The sequence below is a fragment of the Rhincodon typus genome, chromosome 14 (assembly GCF_021869965.1).
Source record: "Rhincodon typus isolate 14 chromosome 14, sRhiTyp1.1, whole genome shotgun sequence".
In the NCBI taxonomy this organism is placed as follows: Eukaryota; Metazoa; Chordata; class Chondrichthyes; order Orectolobiformes; family Rhincodontidae; genus Rhincodon; species Rhincodon typus.
The window spans coordinates 23,541,589-23,563,980 of NC_063345.1; the positions used below are offsets into that span (position 1 = coordinate 23,541,589).

Genomic DNA, 22,392 nt, shown 5'->3' on the forward strand with positions numbered 1-22,392 from the left:
TAGCTTAGGAATCGCCTCACTTTTTAATAAAATGCAGATCAGGGAGTACATGAAACTCAGCAAGGTCTTCAGTTCTTTCACCACATTACAGAAATCTGCAATGTTATTCCAACTTTTTGTTCTGATAACTACCAGACTAAGTCAGTTGTTTGGCTATAATTCTCCACACAAAGCAGCACCTGCTTCAATCATTGAGGTAACAGCTGAGGAAATTTGACAGTCTAACTGCCAAGATAATTTCAATCACTCCACCAAACACCATCTATGCGAGAGATTTAAAAGCATCAGGCTTCAGCTACTTGGCAAATGTTGAACTGCTGCTGGTCAATCTGGAATAAAGTACTGCATCCAGGAAACAGACAATTTTTTTTCATTACAACACCAGTAAAAATGCTCTGTGCTATCGTCAGACGAATCCTCCAATTATTTTGTACCCTACGTGCCTGGCAGCAACAGGCAACCTGCCCGTCAATGAACAACAAAGCAAAGTTCATTACCTGAAGCATGTTCTTAATTCTCAAATTCTATTGCACCATGCTTTTCACGTGAGCAGTTCAAGTACAGCAGCACACAATTTTTTTAAAAGAAAGATTTCAACTTGAAGTAACAAATAATTTGAATTAAGCAATTTGATTTAAAAAAGGAGAATGTGAGTTTGCAAACAGACAAATTGCATCAATTGCACTAAGAGGATATACAGAAGTAGTCTATGAAAAGTCTTTGACTTGCAATATAGAGTCTGCCTATTAGAGCTAAATGGAGAGAGTCACAGAGTATAAAACCCCATAAATAGGAGGACTGTATTTTCCCCCTCCTTAATTCACTGACAACACTATGGCCCTCTGGTTACCTGGTCAGGTAGCTATTCCTCCACTTACAAATGCATCCACTTAGGAGATGACTAGCAGGCTATTTGATTAAACGCAGCATCAGAGACACGCCCTGCCCTGCCCTCACCTGACATTTGAAACATCATATTTTCCAGCAGAAGTAACTGAATTACAATTGAAAGCAGATATTTTTTCTTCCTTTCACTCAAGTGCAAAGTCAACATTTGTGACACCATCACGTATCAGTTATTACAAAACAAAACAAAACATTCTTTTTATTCAATCATGAGAAAAGGGATCACTCGATGGGCCAGTATTTATTTTGCATCCCAAATAGTTCTTCAGAAGGTGGTGTTGAGCTGTCTTCTTGAACTGCTGCAGTCTATTTGGTGTGTAGGTACACCCACAATACAGTTCGCAAGGGAGTTCCAGGATTTTGATTCAACAACATTGAAGCAATAGTAATACATTTCCAGTCACGCTGGTGAGCGGCTTGGAGGGGAACTTGCAAGTTGTTAAGTTACCGTTGCTGCCCTCGTGCTTCTAGGTGATAAGCGTTCATAGATTCTGAAGGTGCACTCTATGAAGCCTTGGTGAAATTCGATAATACATTTTGGAAAAGTACACAGAGCTATTACTGTGTACTTGTAGTTGAGTTAGTGAAAGTTTGTGGTTGTGCTGCCAATCAAGCAGGCTGCTTTGTTTGGTTTAAGCTTCGAGTGTTGTTGGAACTGCATTCATCCAGGACAGGTAGGAGGTATTTGGTCTCACTCCTGACATGTGCCATTGAGTTTGATGGTGGGCAGGCTTTGAGAAGTTATGACACTCATGACTGTGTGGCCAAATTTCATCCTAACTCCATCTACAAATTTTCTGACAACACCACCATTGTAGGCGAATCTCAAACTAAGATGAGACAGAATACAGGTAAGAGATAGAGTGCTTGGTGACGTAGCGTGAAGACAGCAATCTCTCCCTCAACTTCAGCAAAATTTGGTCATTGACTTACAGGAAGCAACTTTGAGGGCATGCCCCTATCTAGATCAATGGAGCTGAGGTGGAGATGGTGATGATCAACAGCGTCAAGTTTCACGGAGTGACGAGCACCAACAATCTGTCCTGGTCCACCCATATTGATGTGACAGTCAAGAAAGTACAACAACACCTCTACTTCCTCAGGAGGCTAAGGAAACTTGGCATGTCTGTAAAGACCCTCACTAATTTTTATAGATGCACCATGGTAAGTAGTCTATCCAGATGCATCACAGCTTGGTATGGCAACTGCTCTACTCAAGACGTAAGAAAGTCGTGAACACAGCCCAGTCCATCATGCAAGTCAACCTTCCTTCCACCGACTCCATCTACGCTTCCCACTGCCTCAGAAGGCAGCCAACGCAGTCAAAGACTCTACCCACCCCCGTTATAATATCTTCCAATCTCTTCTGTCGGGCAGAAGATACAAAAACTTACACACACATCCAAACAGATTCAAGAACAGCTTCTTCCCCATTGTAATTTTGAATGGACCTCTCAAATTTCAAATTCACTGTTGATTTCACCCTTTGTGCACTTTTTCTGCAGCTGTAACATAGTATTCCTCACTGTTCTATCACCATTGTGCATGTTGAATGGTATAATCTGCCTGTACTGCACGCAAAACAAAAATTTTCACTGTACCTAGGTACGTGACAATAATAAATCAAATCAAGTCAGGAGTACGGTTGGAAGTTTTGGAAAGTCATTATGTTAAAGTAAAAATGGAAAAACAGGAGTTCCAGACCATTTAAAAGAAACAAATAACTAACTTTTAACCATAAAAAAGACAAAATACCGCAGATAAACAGTGGTAACAGTTGCAAGAAGAATTCCAAGAAATTGCATCCATTGATTATAATTTTTATGTCCTGCAGATTTTGAATACAACCAATTTACAACTTTTGAGCAATCATCAATGATTAGATAAATACCAAAAATTGGAAAATCAACTTTATCCATGATTTTCCTCATTGTTATCCTCAAATGCTTCAATAGGAGGTCCATTCTAACAAACTTTCTAGCAGAAAACATGAATTCAACATCACTGACTTCGCAAAGCACCTCAAATTCTATCAGAGATAGTAGGAACTGCAGATGCTGGAGAATCTGAGATAACAAGGTGTAGAGCTGGATGAACACAGCAGGCCAAGCAGCATCATAGGAGCAGGAAGGCTGACGTTTCAGGCCTAGACCCTTCATCAGTCAGGGCACTGCAGGACGCTGTCAAATTGGGGACAAGTTACAAGAATTATCAAAATGCATAGCTAAAGAAGTAAGCTTTAGGAGATTTTTGAACAGAGAAAAGTAACAAGGCAAAGAAATTTAATAATAGCTTCAGAGTGTAACAGTGTGATTGTTGAAGGCACTTTGTTGCACGAGTTTAAGACACACCCATACAGAGTAGACCCCATGTGGTGAGTGATGAAGATGTCAAACACTCACAATCAAATCACAGTTCATTTTTATTCCTGGTGTGTAAGTTGATCACCGTTGCTGAAGAAGTTTTGTAGAGAGAAAGATTGACTTATACATCAACATCTACATGCTGCTATGCAGAGGGACCTGGGTGTCCTTGTGCATGAATCACAGAAGGTAGGTCTGCAGGTATAACTAGTAATTAGGAAGGCAAATGGAATTTTGTCCTTCATTGCTAAAGGGATTGAAATTAAAAGCAGAGAGGTTATGTTGCAGCTGTACAAGGTGCTGGTGAGGCCACACCTGGAGTACTGTGTGCAGTTTTGGTCTCCTTACTTGAGAAAGGATGTACTGGCACTGGAGGGGTTGCAAAGAAGGTTCACGAGGTTGATTCCGGAGTTGAGGGGGTTGGCTTATGAGGAGAGACTGAGTAGATTGGGATTATATTCATTGGAATTCAGAAGATTGAGGGGGTATCTTATAGAAACATATAAAATTATGAAGGGAATAGATAAGATAGAAGTAAAGAGGATGTTTCCACTGGCAGGTGAAGCTAGGACAAGAGGGCATAGCCTCAAGATTAGAGGGAGCAGATTTAGGACTGAACTGAGAAGGAATTTCTTCACCCAGAGGGTTGTTAATCTATGGAATTCCTTGCCCAGTGAAGTAGTTGACGCCACTTCAGTAAATGTTTCTAAAAAAAAAAAGTAGATTTTTTTTGAACAATAAAGGAATTAAGGGATACGGTGAGAACGCAGGTAAGTCGATCTGAGTCCACGAAAGGATCAGCCATGATCTTATTGAATGGCGGAGCAGGCTCGAAGGGCCAGACGGCCTACTCCTGCTCCTAGTTCTTATGTTCTAATAGTGGATGGAGTAGAGAGAGTACAAGAGAAGGAAAGAAATGTTGAAACATAAACACTAGTGGGCAAGGAGAAACTGAAGGTATTTGTCACAATGCACTTTGTTACTGGTTAGATTTAGTCAGAGCATTCTGTGCAAGTTACACTTTGGAGCTAGGAAGGCAGCAGGGGCAATAACTTGATCCAACAAGCCTCAACGTGGATGCAAGCTTTGGAAGCAATGAAGGTCATGTAATTTGTGATGTCCCACTAAGTTGGCTGAAGCAGACTGGATGTGGGTTTTCAAAGTCAGTTCTGCAGGGACATTAAAGTGGTCTGGAGATGGAATCAGTGCTCTAGATATAGAGTTTCAGACTCGGCTGAGTAGGTTTGCTTTCAGTCTTAAGGGTCAGCTGTAAAACGAAAAATTGATCAAAAGTGGAATTGAGATTTTATCATTGCGCAAACTGTGTGCAAATACCACTGTAGTCCATCTGAAAACGTGTCAAAAGTGAAGATTCCAAATTAAAATGTAAAGTTTAACATCCAGAAAAACAGAAAACATTACCAGTTTGGGAAAACAAAAATATACAAATGAATGCCCCTTTTATTTAAAAAAAGTTGCATACAGAATTCTGAGTTTGAAGTTTTCGTGCTGATATCTTTATCTACTGAACCGCTGGAGTAGCTGATCACAAAATCCATATACGCCACACAGCTACAAATGAAGCACTCAAAATTCAGATCCAAAATTATACGTGAAAGTGTGGCAAATGCACAGCTAATTGTGACACTGCCACACAGGCCAAGAAGCAAGTTCAAATCTTGATTTCTTTTGTTTTGCTGAGCTTACCAATCTCTGTCAAGCGACATTTGGTCTTTGCAGATTGAAGTAAGAAGCTAAAGAGGTCGGCAAAAGATGAAATTAGCAAATGTTTTAATTCCTGTCACTCAACCAATGATACAGGATGATTTGTGTTGATTTCAACATGGAACAAGAGCAGGATGACAGCTGTAATGTCTCCCGCTGTCAAATAGCCTTACCAGATTTCTGACATGGAAAGTCTATATTTGGGCAAGATAGTGAAGGGATAACGACATCAGCAGAAACACACACCAATACAAATAATTATTAGTCAAAAGTGAAGTTGTGAGGAAGGAAAAAAATAAAGAGGAACCACCATAGGAAACAAAAGTTATCTGCTTATTCGATGCAAATCTATTCTTTATGTAGCACAAGAGAGGATTACAAAATTGCTACTTGCCACAGAGCACCGGAACCAGCCTAAAAATATCAGATTCATTATGAAATGATAACAATGGAAACTTAGTTACAAGCATTTTGAATTTCAGCCTAGCAAAAAAGCCTTACTCAGAAGATTTTAACTGTAGGCTCAGAATTCATGATCTGCAAAAGGAACAACAGCATACCTCACCCCTCCTCAGGCCTATTACATGCTCAGCAGTCCTAAGGTGCAAAGGAACTACTGTAAACAGATTGTTTCAGCTAACAGGACATGGTCTTCAACATCTCCATGGTAATAACTACAGAAAATTGAATCACAAATTGATTACAAACTATACTTTCATTTTAAATTGGAATAAAGTAATTAACCAAAACAGAATAGTCACAGCATAATCCAATCACATTTCCTCAAGCTAAACAAGGCAAGTGATTATTTGATTTGTCTAGTTATGTCCTACAAATCTATTTAACAGACCTGAAGTGGAGTTCTACCTTTGATGCTCCCAATATAAACCAATGACTCATGGGGGATAAAATCAAATTTAGTGATGCTTGAAGATTGATCAGAAAATGGTTAAAAGGCCAACACTATCCCAAGGCTAAATTGCATAGGGTAAATATATCACCTAATGTGCAGGATTTAAAACACTAATTCAATACCGGCATCACTCAGAGTACAGCAATCCGTATAAAGATTCAAATCACTGTCAAAGGGATGTTACTCCAGTGCCACAAAAAACATGTTTATGAATACAGGTCCACAACAAACTCACATAAACTAAGTTGAAATGAGGAAGCAAGTTTATGGAGGGTACAAGTAGTATACTTGTACTGCTGATAACATTACTGGTGGCTGAATTTAACTTTTTGTATAAAATGGAGCCCACATCATTTTGAATCTAAACTGGAAATATCTGATGGAGATCAGCAACAAAAAGTGAAAAGGAAAAAGAATAAAAGAAAATTGATATCATATGAGCAGCTGCAAGATGGCTTGTTATGAAAGGATGGATGGCTGTAGAAGTGAGTAGAAAGAGAAACCCCTGGAGAAGGGATGCAGGGAGACAGGACAATTACAGATTATCACTGCCATACCCAATCATCTTCTTGAAATTGTAATCTTTATAATCACATGTATACTTGCAGCAGAGATACTTGGAGAGCTAACAGAAGTCTTAAAGTCAGAGTCATACAGCATAAAAATAGGCCCCTCTACACCAAACTACACAATCTGCATTTACTGTCACTTGGTGCTTAGCCTACAAGGCTCTGGCATTTTAACTACTTATCCAGTTGCTTCTTAAATGTTGCAAGGGTACTTGCTTCCACCACCCTCTCGGGCAGCACAGTCCGTATTTTTACCACCCACTGGGGAGGAAAATGTTTTCCCCTCAGATCTTCTCAAAACCACTTTCTTCTCTCCTTAACGATGTCGGGCCGAACTTTTACCCGAATCATAAGGTCTATCTAACCTCCACCCCTACCTTATACTATCATCCATATGTCTATCTAATAGACAGAACCAACATGATATACAAGATTCCATGCAAGGGCTGTGACAAATATTATATCAGACAGACAGGAAGGAAACTGGCTACAAGAATGCATGAACACCAACTAGCAACAAAAAGACATGACCAATTCTCATTCGTCTCCAAATACACAGACAAGAACCACCATTAGTTCAATTGGGACAACATCAGGATCCTAGGACAAGCCAAACAGAGACAAGCATGGGAATTCCTAGAGGCCTGGTTCTCCACCAAGAAGGCCATAAATAAACACGTAGAACTAGACCCTATATGTACACCGCTGCAAAGAAAAACCAGAAATGAGGTAATCAACTACAATAGACGCCAGAGTTTAAATAACAAGTGGGAAAACACAACAGCGCTTCATCAAAGCGCTGATGTTACCTAGCAAGGTAATGAAACGTCTGCAAACTAACAAACCAGTTCGGCGAGCCAACCAACCACAGAATCCACAACCCGAGCTACAGATCTACTCAAGTTCGCAAAATGCTTGCCCACTGAAACTTCAACCACTCGGGCAGCTTCATTCCCTAGGATTAGGTCTAGTACTGCTCCATCTGTTGTAGGACTATCTACGAACTGGCATAAAAAGCTCTCCTACACTTTAAAAATTCCACTCCATCTAATCCTTTTACACTAAGACAATCCCAGTAAATGCTAGCAATGTTGGGAGTCCCCACAACTATAACCCCATTTCTCTCTCATCTTTCTATGATTTGCCCGCAGATCATCTCCACTATCTCCCTCTGACTATCGGGAGGCACGTAGCATATTCCCAGCAAGGTACCTGCCCCTTTTTCTGTAACTTAAACCTGTCCAGTTGTACAGGACTCACCTAGCCTAGAAGCTGTCCCAATGTTGCAGAATTCTAAAGATCCCCCTCTTACACCAACCCCTTTAGCCATGTGAACACCTGAACTATTTTCCTATTCCTACACTCTGTAGCATGTGGCACTGGAAGTAATCTGGAGATTATGACCTTTGTGGTCTTCCTCTCTACACTCCTGCTGCAGGAGCACATTTCTTTTTTACTCATGTCGCTGGAATCAACATGTACTACAACCGCTGGCTGTTCACCCTCCCCCTTCAAATGTCCTGCAGCCTCGGAGACATCCCTGACAGTGGCACCATTCAAAAGTCTCTTCTTCTGCCAAAGAACAGTCTGTCGGTTCCCCTTACAATCGAGTCACCTATCACAAAAGTTCTCCCAGTCTTTATCCTCCTCTGCTGTGCATCGGAACCAATTGTGATACCACAAACTTGACTGTTGCTGCTTTTCCCTGAGAGACCATCCCCTCTCCCCGAACAGTATCCAACACAGTATACCTGTTTGAGAGGGGAATGGCCACAGGGGACTCCTGCACTGCCTGCCCATGCCTACTAGTCTTCCTGGTAGTCATCCAACATTTTTCTGCCTGTAGTAGCCCTTGCTTGTGGTCTGATCAGCTCGCTAAACGTGCTATCCACAACATCCTCAGCTCTATAGTGGGTCTATCCACAGCTCCAGTCACTCGTCAATGGCTGAATTCTATGACGTGGTCAATCAGAAGCTGCATCTGAACGCAGCATTTCCTACATACATGGTCACTGGGAGTGTCCCCAATATCCCATATATTGCAGGAAGAGCATTACACAGGTAGTGTTCTCTTGCCCTTGTGAACCTTACCAATTACAAACAATTAACCAAGAACCAATTACTCAATCTTACCCACTAATCACCAAATTAGATTTTTCTCTCTCTCCCTATCCCTAACAACCAAAAATAAAGGATTTTACACTCTATCTCCCTCCTGTGCTATTCACTCAGTCTCTAAAGCTGGTTCCTAACAGCCAATCCTCTTGTTCTATGTCACTTTATGAAGCCTGGCATCACCTCAGAAGCTCTGCCTCCAGATTCAGTGAAGGTTCCATCCACCCCTCTCCTCTCCTACTGAGCTCGATCCACTTCTCTCCCACTCTGACTAAGCTTATCAACTTTATTCTCCTCCCTGATCTGAGGATGCTGGAGACAGTTATCGTGTTTCCACTCCAAGCTAGTAATGGTCAACAAACAGAAAAAGAGTCAGTGCTACATCACAAACGCATATGTACATTCAAGATTCAAATTAACTGATTCTCAATATGTGAACCTTGACTAAGATAATGACATTTCAGTCAGGGAATGCTACAAAAAGGTGCATAACTTATTTTCTGGTTTTCTTTCCAAAAAAAAACCAAATAATTTGAAGTTACTTTTATTTTAAAATGTACCAGCAGCCCTTTCTGGCTTTAGATATAAAGTTGAATATAACTTTGCTACACATAAACAAAGTTCTACTGTATCTTGTTGGATCTCCTTACAAGACAATCTATGTTCTGGCATATCTTAGATAGCAAAATGAATCAATTACAAGCTAATTAAAATCTGATTCTCAAAAGTCAGAGAACATAAATGTAAGCTGCATCGTTTGTAGTCAGTGGAGAAGGAAGTACCTCAAAACACATCTTACTTTTCACAGGGAAAAACCTTAAAGCCAGTTACATTCATGGTTATTAAGTTAAATTATTTGCAATTGAACCCAAACGTGGAAATAAAAAAAATTGATATATTTTGATACCTTATATCATTCCTTTCCCTTGCCCCACCCCACCCCTCCAAACCATACTTTCTCCTGAGGTTCAACAAATACGTGGTTTTCTATCCTATTTCTTGGCTCAGAAGGACACTGTCGCTGTGAAAAAATTCATCTGTTCTTGAATCACATGACCATTCCTCACATAAGTTTAAACAGTGACAACTCATTTATTTAGGAAAATTATTCAGGAAAAATCAAATTCTATCCTCTCACAGCATCTACAAAATCCTTCCAGCAGAGAGCACAAGAGAGTAAAAACACAAATCCTGCCTCGAATTTGTACTCAGAACACTAAAGCTGGACAGCAAACCAGAAACTGTCTTCATTTGTTGGAATAGCAAAATATAAGAATAGATAGAGGTCAGTTAGACCCCCTCAAGTTTGTTCTGCTATTCAGGGAGATCGAGGCTAATGTGCAACTCAACATCGTTAATTCCTAGTTGGCCCATATATCTTTACACTTTTGCCTCATAACTGTTCATCAATTGCAATTTTAAAAAAAGTTATTCTTAGTATCAGTGATTTACAGAAGAGAATTCAAAATTTCTACCTATCCTTTACATTATTATAAGATGAGGGAGAAATTGGCTCATCTCTTTTTAAACCCATCTGAGGTGTTTGCACCAGAATAGTTTTATTTCTTGTCACACAGCTATCATACTTGAATTAATTTTCTCGCGAACTACATTTGAAAGAGCCAATTGCCAATGTTTCTTGAGTGACAGAAAGAGGAAGTTTATTATCTCCTAATCCCAAGAAAAACAATAAAAATGCAATATCAAACACAAAAAAGTGATAAAAGTTTAAAAAGGAGAGTCTCCAGTACAGAAGTAATAACAGTTACACATTTAAAACAAGTCCCGAGAGCCCTGTCTGTCTTAGGGTTAACCAGAGACCACAGTTGTTTAATAAGTCACTTGAACTTTCAGCAGTACTGGAACTTGTAGTTATCTTCAAGCTCTTGGTTCATGTTTGTTTCCCCAGGCACTGTATTCCAAGATGGTGGGACAAACTGACAAATAGAGACAAAAAGAAAGAAAGGCAGTTGTTGAAATTTAGTCCGGTGCATTCCTGAGACTAGCTCCATTGTCTTTGGTTAACTGGCAGACCAACCACGCATCGCTCAATGTGAAATCATAAAGGTGCGAATTAAAACTGGAGACATGAACCTCATGATGCTGACTCAGTTCCGTGTTTTACTGCTGTCTTCTGATAAGATGGCAATTTCAGTGCAAATGACTTTATTTATGCCATGTAGATACCCAAAACTTTGCCTCAATCAGTGGTCAGAGATAGTAAGAACTGCTGATGCCGAAGTCAGAGATAACACAGTGTGGAGCTGGAGGAACACAGCAGGCCAGGCAGCATCAAAGGACCAGGAAAGTTGACGTTTTGGGTCGGGACTCTTCTTCAGAAATGGGGGAGGGGGAAGGGAGCTCCGAAATAAAAAGAGAGAGAGGAAGGGTGGGGCTGGGGAAGGTAGGTGGGATGGTGATAGGTGAATGCAGGTAGGCAGTGGTGGGGATTGGTCAGTGAAGTGGGAGGAGCGGATAGGTAGGAGAGATGGACAGGTTGCGTCAGGTCAACGAGGCAGGGATGAGAGGGGGGGGTTGGATTTAAAAATCTCCCCACCCCCTGGCCCCCTCCCCTGACCCACCCCCCCCCCCCCCCCCCCCCCCCCCCCCATCCACGCCTCCTTGACCTGACACAACTTGTCCATCTTCCCTCCCACCTCATTGACAATCCCCACCACTACCTACCTGCACTCACCTATCACCATCCCACCTACCTTCCCCAGCCACACCCCTCCTCTCTATTTATTTCGGAGCTCCCTTCCCCCTCCCCCATTTCTGAAGAAGGGTCCTGACCCAAAACGCCAACTTTCCTGCTCCTCCGATGCTGCCTGGCCTGCTGTGTTCCTCCAGCTCCACACTGTGTTATCTCAATCTGTGATCAGATGACTACTGCAGCCATTTTAGGTCTACGTTTCTTTGTTTTTAAAAACATTTTCACCATGTAAGGTCTCTAGTATAACAATTGGATAACGTAAACCACAATTCAAAGTCCATATTGACCATTAGCGTAACACCTCCCATAGCACAAAGAATGAACATGAGCATTACTTTTGTTTGTGACAAGCATTCCATTAGGTTGATATGGCCAATACCTTTGTAATTTTATTCTATCAACACTGATTAAAATACCACCCCTCTGAGTCGACAGCAAATTTGGACAGGGAAGCTCTTTTCCAATGAGGGAACAATCGACAGATGAGAACCAATGACTTGACATCCTGCACATTGAGAGACATGGTCAACAGGCCAAAGCGACATTCGCAATAAGGGTGCGGTAAACCTGACCTCAGGTTAAGAAACATACCACACCCAATCGTATGAAGTAATACTCAACTCAAACAGATACTCAGCACAAGGGTGGCAGAATAATTCCACAAAGCTATGCAGGATTGTGTGGGAGTTGACTGTGCAAGAAACAAAAGCACTTTACCAATCAAGGGCGAGGACAGCAGGATGCTATGGACAAGAAGCAGAAGGCCAAGTGGATACAACACATTTAGAAGATCCTCAACTAGCCCAGGCCCAGCAGCACAGCTAAGTTCAGTAGCAGAACTGCACCAGACGCTAAACATTAAACCGGGACAAATTGCCATAGAAATCAAAGCCATTAAGAATCTGAAGGACCACAAAGCACCCGACATCAATGAGCTACCAGAACAGCTGTTAAAACACAGCAAGCACACAATCACAACAGAGCCGCCAAATAAAGAGAACCTCAGTGACCACAGTGACTGAAGAGGCATAACACCACTGTCAGTAGATGGCAAGGTCTTGGACATGGTGCAGCTCAATAGGCTGAAACCACAGGCAGGTTATAGCATCCATGAAAATCAGGTAAATTTCCAGGGTAGCACATCTTTACACACAGGAATACCAAAGAGACTACAGGACCAGAAGCCATTCCTTACTAACTCCATTGATTTCAAGAAGGCTTCCAATATCAATCATAAGCAATCACTCTGGTACATCACGAAACAGTACTCATCCCAGAAGAGTATATTAACATCTTCAAAGCCATATATGGCAACACTTCACTGGGTAGCACACTAAATATCAAGCCCCACAACTTCCAGAGTTGTTACAAAAGTTAAAAGATTTTATTATAGCACACAAAATTGCCCAATTTACTTGTCATTTAGACTCATGTTGAGAGAAAGCCCAGGCCAGGTTTCTATATTAAACAAGAGTTACTATTTATTACAAACAAATGGATTCTAGCTATAGGTAAATAATTATAAATCGTCAAAATGTAACTCTCCAAGTTAAAACTTATCCTACACACAGGCACACACAAAGAAAATGAGTGTGATGGGCAAAAGGAAGGTGTGGGAATCCTGCCCCTGTTCAGAAAATTAGCTGAAATGATCCTTTTGACTTGTTCCTCCTCAATCCTCCTTCTTCAGGTACTTTCACTTGATTGCAGGATGCACAGGGCTATTCATTCACATTTTTAAAGTCTCTGACTTATTGGTCAAGAGCCACTGTTTACAATAACTGATATGGGGAAATGAACTGGCTTTCTTCAAGCTTGAGACATTTTTAATCGCAGAGAAAAGGGCAGCTCTTTCTTTTCTGGAGGTCCAATGTCTTCTGCCTAAACATTCACAGCCATTTAGCCAATCGCAATTTACCTTCTGGCAGGTAGAAGGCCTTTGTCATCAATGCCAGTTAGACATGGAACGAACAACAAAAACGTCAACTAATGCCTTTCACCTGCGCTACCTACATAAGATGCTGGGCTGCACATGAAGGAAGACTATCACAAATAAGGAAGTAACCCAGAGGATTGGTCAAAGAGACCCAAGACTCATTGTGATGGAGAGACGACTGATGCTGCCAGATGTGCCATTTACCTCCCAGATATCTGCCCTACCAGTTCAGCAATCAAGAGAAAGACACCAAGCTGAAGACGATGGAGCCAGCCAAAGATGACCCTGAAGTTTAAGGAGGGGAACACCACCTGGTATGGAACAAAAGAGGCTGTGAAGAACCAGAATCAGTGGCACAGGCTTGCTGCCCATAGTCTCCTGTGGACAATGTTTAAATAAAGTTTTTAAAAACATCACCTTTATGTTGCATCCAAACATAAAATACACACATATATGTGATATGATCCAGGTCACTGCTATTTCTTTTATTCACTCATGGGACATGGGCATCACTGACTGGCCAGGATTTATTGCCTATCCTTAGTTGCCCTTGAGAAGGTGGTGGTGAGCTGCCTTCTTGTACTCGTGCAGTCCACATGCTTTCGGTTAATGCACAATGCCCTTAGGGAGGGAATGCAGGACTTTTTTAACCCAGCAACAGTCAAGGAATGGTGATACATTTCCAAGGCAGAATGGGGAGTGGCTTGGAGGGGAATTTGCAGGTGCCAATATTTCCATGTATCTTCTGCCCTTTTCCTTCTAGATGGAAATGGTCAAAGAGTTTGGAACATGCTATCTAAGGATCTTTGGTGAATTTCTGCAGCGCATCTTGTAGATAGTACACACTAAGCATCGATGGTGGAGGGAGTGGGCGCTTGTGGATGTAAGAGGGCTGCTTTATCCGGGGTAGTGTCCAGTTTCTTGGGCGTCGTCACAGCTGTACCTAACCAGGCAAATGGGGATTATTTCATCACACCCCTGACCTGTGCGTCTGTAGTATCCAATGCCTCCAATGTTTCTTGATATCACGGGGAGTGAATCAAATTGGCCGAAGATTGGTGTCTGTAATGCTGGGGAGCATCGGAGAAGGTCAAGATGGATTATCCACTTGGCACTTCTGGCTGAGATTGCTGAAAATGCTTCAGCCTTGTCATTTGTTCTGATGTGTTAGGGCTCTTCCATCATTGGGAATGGGAATATTTGTGAAGACTCCTGTTCTGGTATTGTTTTATTGTCCCATCACCATTCACATTTGGATATGGTAGGACTATAGAACTTAGATCTGATCCACTGTTTCTGGGATCATTCAGCTCTGTCCATCACTTGCTGCTTACACTGTTTGGCATGAAAGTAATCCTGTTTCGTAGCTTCACCAAGCTAACACCTCATTTTACGTATGCCTGGTGCTGCTCCTGACATGCCCTCCTGCATTCCCCATTGAATGGGAAAAAGGAAATTTGAATAAGTAAAAAAAAATTACTGTTACCCTGTACCATCAGTACGCCATCTCGTACAGATTTTATTCACTGACCCAGTAGCAACTTGCACCGTTTATACACTTATGGAAATGGACCCCGCTTGAACTAATATCTACTTTCCTAATTTATGACAAGATACACAGGACTTCATAAGGAACACGTCCCATAAGCACTGCTCTGTTAAAGGAAACAGATGTATTGCTTGACATCTCACCAAATGAAATTTATCAGTACATCCTTTCCAAAAATAAGATTCTGCAGCCATTGCACATTTTCTCACAGAAACCATCCTTTATTATGAGAGGAATTGCACATAAAAGTAAGGATGCTACACTTCAATTATGTAGGACATTTGTGAGACCACATCTCAAATACTGTGTGTAGGTCTCCTTATTTCAGGAAAGATGTAAATACATTGGAGGCAGTCAGAGGATGTTCACTAGATTGAAATCTGCAAAACATCAGTTGTCTCATGAAGACAGGTTGGACAGGTTCCACTGGAGTTTAGAAGACCAAGGGATAACTTAATTGAAGTACGTTAACATCCTGAATGGTGTTGAATAGGTGGACATGGAAAGGATGTTTCCTTTTGTGGGGAAGTCCAGAACTAACGGGCGCATGTTTTAACATTAGTGGTTTCAGGTCAGAGATGAGGTCAATTTTTTTGCCCCTCAGGAGGTTTGAATAACTTTGGAACTTTCTGCCTCTGAAGGCAGTGTAGCAAAGTCATGAAATGTGTATAAGGTAGAGGTAAATTTACTCCCTTGTCTGACATGAAACCAAAGCATTGGTGCTGGATGGGAACATGGAATTTAAAACACCAACAGATCAGCCACGATCTTAATGAGTGGCACAGCAGGATCAACGGGCCTTCCCTACCCACCTGTTTGCCAGTACCCATGTCTGCCATAGATATGAGAACACCAAAGGAACCCTTCCGCAGTAACAATTATGAACACCTACGCACCTAGTTAAAGAACTGAGTATTAAATTAAGTATCCATTGCCAGTAATCCTGCTGCAGCTTCAGCAGTACTCAACTATCTGAAGCTGCTTATTGAATATCATTGGAGACCTTGTCTGTTTGAAACATATTGCAATGGTTTCAAGTGATTTATTTTTAAATCAAGGATAACTCGACAATCCTTTTTGGTCAGTTCTGAAGGAGGATTGCACCTGAAATATTAACATACTTTCTTCTACATAAAGATCAATGTATTTCAAAACATGTTTTTAATCTTTAGATTATCAAACACAAATTTGTCAGTAACTTAAACAAGTATTTTAAACGGCAATAGAAAGCACAGAAGTGAAACTTCAGTTATCTACTTTGAGCCACTAGGTGCACAATACAACTGGCTTAATTGGGTTTTTGTTCATTACATGTGTTGAAAGCACCAGTGTATGTTCTCAAGCGCAATGATTGGGTTGTTGAAGAGTTAATTTACAACTAATTCATTGAGAACTTTATGGTCAAAGTACAAGTCAAATTAATTTATCACATCATGTGTTAAGAACCAGCACTTAAAGAAAATCTGCCACAAATTCTTTAGCGACATTTCCTTGGACTCTTGGCATAACTAATAGTCTATGATGTTGTTTGAAGGTTAATACACAATACTTTAATTTTCCCTGTACTGAATGACCTGATCCCAATTGTTATGTTACACAATGCCGCTCCCACTAAAAACAAGTTTTTTTTTGGAAACCATAACCTTTTGCACTGAGCACAGGTCAGAAGAGATATTACCTTTGTTCTCAAAGATCTGAGTTGACATTGTCTTTCCAAATAGTGCCCAATTCAAGATAAATACCAGAGGTAACTTAGTACTATAATATCCACTCCAAATCATGAGCATCAGAAGAACAACAAAGCGAAACACTGAGCAGCACAGCTTTCAAAAGGTCAGAGAAAATGATGCAAAATAAATGATGGTTCAAGCATCAATGCCAATTTTCTCTTGTATAAGATGGTAGCAGTACTGAAAGCACCTTGTCTATCACAGGCACAGAAAGGCAAATAAGTATTTAAAGGTCAACTTCAAAAACTCAGTAGTACACAAGGTTACAGCACAGAATGCAGTCATTCAATTCATTCTAACCCGTACCAGCTTTATGCTGGAGCAACTGAATCCAATCCAAACCTATCACATTGTCTCTCTCATGTAGCTCTGTATCTTCCTCTGCTTCAAATATTTATTTAATTTTGTTTCATGACATACAATGATCCATGCAACAAAACATTCCATGCTCCTCCATTTGAGCAGTTTCTTCTAGCCTCTCGTCTCACTCTTATGATGTTAAATTCATTAATTATCCATGGCTGACTACCTAGTTTCTTCACACTCAATCAAGCAGCAAACTCATTATTTTAAACGCGTCTAATATATCTTCTCTTGGTCTTCACTTCATGGCTAAAAATAATCCTTGTATTTCAAGAATCTTCTTAACAATAATTTCTCAAGCATGGTATCATTTTGGCGAACCTACTCTGTGGAATCATCAAGGCTTCAAATAGCCTTTTTTTAAAAAGAACATATGATTTAAGAGTACCTGTAGGTCATTTGGCATCTCAAGCCTGCTTCACCATTTAACAGCATTATATTGATCTGATTGTACATGCAACTCCACTTTGCTGCCTAACCAAATGCCCTTCAACTCCCTCGTCAATCAAGAATCTATCTCGTTCAGTCTAAAATTAATCTCATATCCTGCCTCCACTGCCCTCTACAGAAAATAATTCTACACACTCACAGACAGAAAAAAATTCTACTAATCTACACCTTATATGGAAGGCCCCTTATTTTTAAACTATCTTCCCTAGTTCTAGTCTCTTTACACAAGGAAAGCCAGCCTTCCAAATCCCCCCAGGACCTTATAGGTTTCAGTGACATCATCTCTTATTTTTCTGAGGTCCAACGAATACAGGCACATCTTTACTCATAACCCTTTCATCACAGGAAACAATCACGTCAAACTTGAATGAAATGTTTCGAACATTACAATAACCTTTTTTAAGAAACAAGAGCAAAACTGTATACATTACCTCCAGATATGGTTTCAACAATACCACATACTTTCCTAATTTTGTATTCCAATCCCCATCCTATAAACAACATTCCATTTGTCTTCCTAATCACTTGTACCTGCACACTAACTTTGTGATCCATGTGCCAAGAAACCCAGGCCCCTTTGTACTACAAAGGTTTACAAGTTTTCTCCATTTAAATAACATGCTGCTCATGCCAAATTAAACTTCTTCTGCCAATCTTTTGCTCACACACAATTTAAATCCGTCTCTCTACTCCTCACTATTTACTTTCCTACCTTTCTTTGTGTCATTGGTATATTTAGCAGTCATACATTTGGTCCCTTCTTCCAAGTCATTTACATTTTTCACAAATAGTTGAGGCCATGACCTCTAACCCTCCACAGCTAGCCAACCCAAAAATGACCCATTTATCCCTCTCTGGTCTTTACTTCAAATTTCATAGATAACAAACTCCAGATGATGCACTGTCTGTACTCTAAAATCATTACGCCTCCATGTGCCTTTTGTTCAATGACACTTTTGACCTCTAACCTTCCTCATCCTCTAACCTGTCTTTCTGTTTCTTTCTGTTCCACTCTCTCACCCCCTACCAACCAACCAACCAACCAACCTCCAAGCCTCTCTACAGCAATAAAAGCCAACACATTTCCACCTTCTGCAGTTCCAAAGTAAAAAGTCATATTGGACTCAAAACATGAATTGTTTCTCTCTCCACAGATAGTGCCAGGCCAGCTGAAATTCTCCAACATTTCCTGTTTCATTTCAGATCTTCAGCATCTGCAGTATTAATTCATACACTAATCCTCGATCCATGATACTATACCCCTAAAAATGATCTCTTATTTTGTTTGGTAACCTTTGATGTAGCACCTTATCAAATGCCTCTGGAAATCTAAATACACTTCTACTTCTACAGGACCCCTTTATCCACATTCCTCAGAAAACTCTCATAAATTGATCAAACATGATCTCGTCTTTATTAGATTACGTTTACTCCAACTAATTACATTAGGATTTACTAAGTGTCCCGCTTTAACCTCCTTAATACCAGATTCTAGCATTTTCCCTATGGCAGATATTAAGCAAACTGACCCAAATCTAAGATAACAAGGTGTAGAGCTGGATGAACACAGCAGGCCAAGCAGCATCAGAGGAGCAGGAAGGCTTGACGTTTCGGGCCTAGACCCTTCTTCAGAAATGGGGGAGGGCAAGGAGGTTCTGAAATAAATAGGGAGAGAGGGGGAGGTGGATAGAAGATGGATAGAGGAGAAGATAGGCGGAGAGGAGACAGACAGGTCAAAGGGGTGGGGATGGAGCCAGTAAAGGTGAGTGTAGGTGGGGAGTTAGGGAGGAGATAGGTCAGTCCAGGGAGGACGGACAGGTCAAGAGGGCGGGATGAGGTTGGTAGGTAGGAGATGGGGGTGGGGCTTGAGGTGGGAGGAGGGGATAGGTGGGAGGAAGGACAGGTTAGGGAGGCGGGGACGAGCTGGGCTGGTTTTGGGATGCAGTAGGGGGAGGGGAGATTTTGAAGCTTGTGAAGTCCACATTGATACCATTGGGCTGCAGGGTTCCCAAGCGGAATATGAGTTGCTGTTCCTGCAACCTTCAGGTGGCATCGTTGTGGCACTGCAGAAGACCCAGGATGGACATGTCGTCTGAGGAATGGGAGGGGGAGTTGAAATGGTTCGCGACTGAGAGGTGCAGTTGTTTAGTGCGAACCGAGCGTAGGTGTTCTGCAAAGCGGTCCCCAAGCCTCCTTCTGCAAAGCGGTCCCCAAGCCTCCTAGTCTCCTCCCTGTTTTGAATAACCATTGTTTTTATAAACGTATCCTGTCCTTTTTACTCATCTGTCCCATTTGTGCTGTCCGCCTTGCATCTGTAGCAGCAATCTAGCCTCAGACTCAGAACATTGTGGGTTCAAAGCCCACTCCAAAATATTTAAGCACATCATTAAAGTTAATGCTGTAATACTGAGGGAATGCTACAATGTCAGTGTCTTCTGGATGAAACTACAAATAGATCTAAGTAGGAAATAGCAATCCCTCCATCAATATACTAAAACTATTAACCTGGAGAGTTACTTTACAGCTACTTGCGGAACCTTGCTATGCACAAATGGACTGATGACTTTCCAATCATTACAACAGTAATTACAATTCGGTAAATACTTTATTAGCTGTGATGTGCTTTGTAACACTCCAAGATCATAAAAGATGCTGTATACGTACATACAGTACTGCTCATATCTTCAGGGTATCATGAACAATGTGTGATCATCAAGGTCTCTCAATTGATCTACATGGATGCGTAACTATCAAACTGGTGTACTGTTCTCTGACCACTTATGCTGAGATGGCATGGGCTCAGTAGAGGGATGAATATGGGTGAGGGGCTTGGGTGAAGGGTGAAGGGTGAAGGCAGCAAGCTTAGGCAGAGAACAAGTACATAACAATGATGTCAGCAGTGGGAAGAGCCATGAATGTACTGGCTAATGGAGTTAGTATCTAGTAAGTATGCATAAGCTATCCTGTGCAGCAGCAAGGAGATACTGTTAAATGTACATTACCGAGCAATTTACATTAAATTATCTTTAACTTTCTATTAATTCTGTGAATCTGCATATACTTTCCTAAAACAATTTAATTCCTTATCCTGTGCACCAAATTTGATAAGTAATCATCAGCAAATTCTAACAGTGTTCCTGTTTCCCAAGTCTAAATCAACCAAAATTTCACAGGATACAAAACTGCTCCCAGCATTAACTCCTAGAACACACCATTTCCAACTCTTACCAACTGGTAGCCAGCTTTCTAACCAGACAGCTATACTTGCACTTAGATCAGTTGCCTGAATTTTACTATCAACATTTTGAGACACTCATTTTTTAAGATATTTCTGAAAAGTCATATATATTACCTCTACAACATTCCCTTCAGTTACACGTGACTTGCTTTTAACAAATCCACACAAGTTACTCTTGTCTACTCGTAATTTGAAATTTTGTAACTCAGGGTTAATAAAACAGAGGGAGGTCAGTAGCTGACAAGGTTCACTGATACACATCATAATGCTCAGGTCCTGTTGCAATTTATTCAGCTCTTCTTTATCCTGAAGCACGGGTGCTTCCATAATACTCCAAAAAAACTGGGAGACAACAGTTTACACTCAACAAACTGAACAATACCCACCGTTATTTTGCAGACGCCTTGTAACTTTCCAATCTGTTGCTCAATGGTCTGCACGCAAGAGTTGCAGGTCATTCCTTCCACAGATATGTTAATGGAATGCATTTCACCTTTCTTGTCCATTTGTCTTTGGTATTCACATCACTGAAAAATGTAAATAACAAGGCAGCCTAGCAAATGAACCTCAAAAAATACTGATTGCAAAAACTTCTGAAGGTATACAAAGATAAAAAACTCAGTAAAGATTAAAGTGTAGATCCCTTACTGTTAGGAACAGGGTAAGTTATAATGGGGAACAAAGAAATGGCAGACCAACTAATTACACATTTTGGTTCAGTCTTTGCAAAGGAGAACACAAATAATCTCTCAAGTGTTGGGGAATACAAGGTACAGACAGAGCGGCGAAATGAAATAAATTAGAAGGCAAATGAGTTGAGGAAATTGATGGGGTTAAATGTTAAACTTCCATGGGCCGATAATCTACATCCCAGCATATTTAAGAAAATGACCCTAGAAATACGGGATGATCATCTTTTAATATTCCATTGACTCGAACAGTTTCTATGGACGAACGTAGCTAATGTAACTTTTAAAAAAGGCAGAGAGAAAACAGAATTACAGACCAGTTAGCCCGACACTGATTGGAGGCAAAGTGCTAGAGATTTAATGGAACACTTGGAAAATATTAGCAGGGTCACAGAGAGTCAGCACAGATTTACAGAGGCAAACATCATGTTTGACAAATCTACGAGAATTTTTCAAGGATATAACTAGCAGAGTTGATTGGCGGTGGGGACAGTGGATTTACTTGTACTTTCAAAAGTCTTTCAATGAGGTCCCACAAAAGAAATAAGCACGTAAAGTTAAAGCACATGGGATTGAAGGTTGTGTACTGACATTGATAGAGAACTAGTCGGTAGACAGGAAACGAGGAGTAGGTACTGTAGGGATTCTATGATTTTATTCTATGAATAAACATGTCTTTTTTTTTTTGCAAGTGAGAGGTATCCCAGCAATCAGTATCTGGACTCCAGCTATTCACAATATAGATTAACGATTTAGGTGAGGAAACTAAATATAACATGCTCAAGTTAGCAGACAACACAAAGCTGGGTGGGAAGTTGAACTGTGAAGAGGATGCAGAGATGCTTCAGTGTGATATGGACAAGTTGAGCAAGTGGGCAATTGCATAGCAGATGAAACATCATGCAGAAAAACGTGAAGTTATCCATTTTGATAGCAAAAAAGGCAGATTATCTAAATGGCAAGAGATTGGCAAAAAGGGATGTGCAACAAGACCTGGGTGTCTTGAACATCGGTTGCTGAAAATAAGCAGGTAAGTGCAGCAGGCAGTGAAGACAGCAAACAGTATTTTGGTCTACAAAGTGAGAGATTTGAGTACAGGGCCAGGGATGTCTTGCTGCAATTATACATGTCTT

General features: G+C 40.8%; 1 protein-coding gene across 4 annotated transcripts in view; it reads right to left on the reverse strand.

Annotated features, from left to right (window-relative positions):
• Positions 1 to 22,392, reverse strand: part of atp7a (ATPase copper transporting alpha) — an 88,523-nt gene that overhangs the window by 60,339 nt on the left and 5,792 nt on the right. For 2 of the 4 annotated variants that reach the window (XM_020512035.2, XM_048605053.1), the window contains one exon: positions 20,957 to 21,097. The exons of 1 other annotated variant lie outside the window; for it this stretch is intronic. In XM_020512035.2, coding sequence (XP_020367624.2) covers positions 20,957 to 21,076 — 120 coding nt within the window. In that variant the 5' untranslated portion in view covers positions 21,077 to 21,097. Of the gene's footprint in view, positions 1 to 20,956; positions 21,098 to 22,392 lie in introns of those variants that run through there. One more of the 4 variants, XM_048605056.1, reaches the window with a different exon arrangement.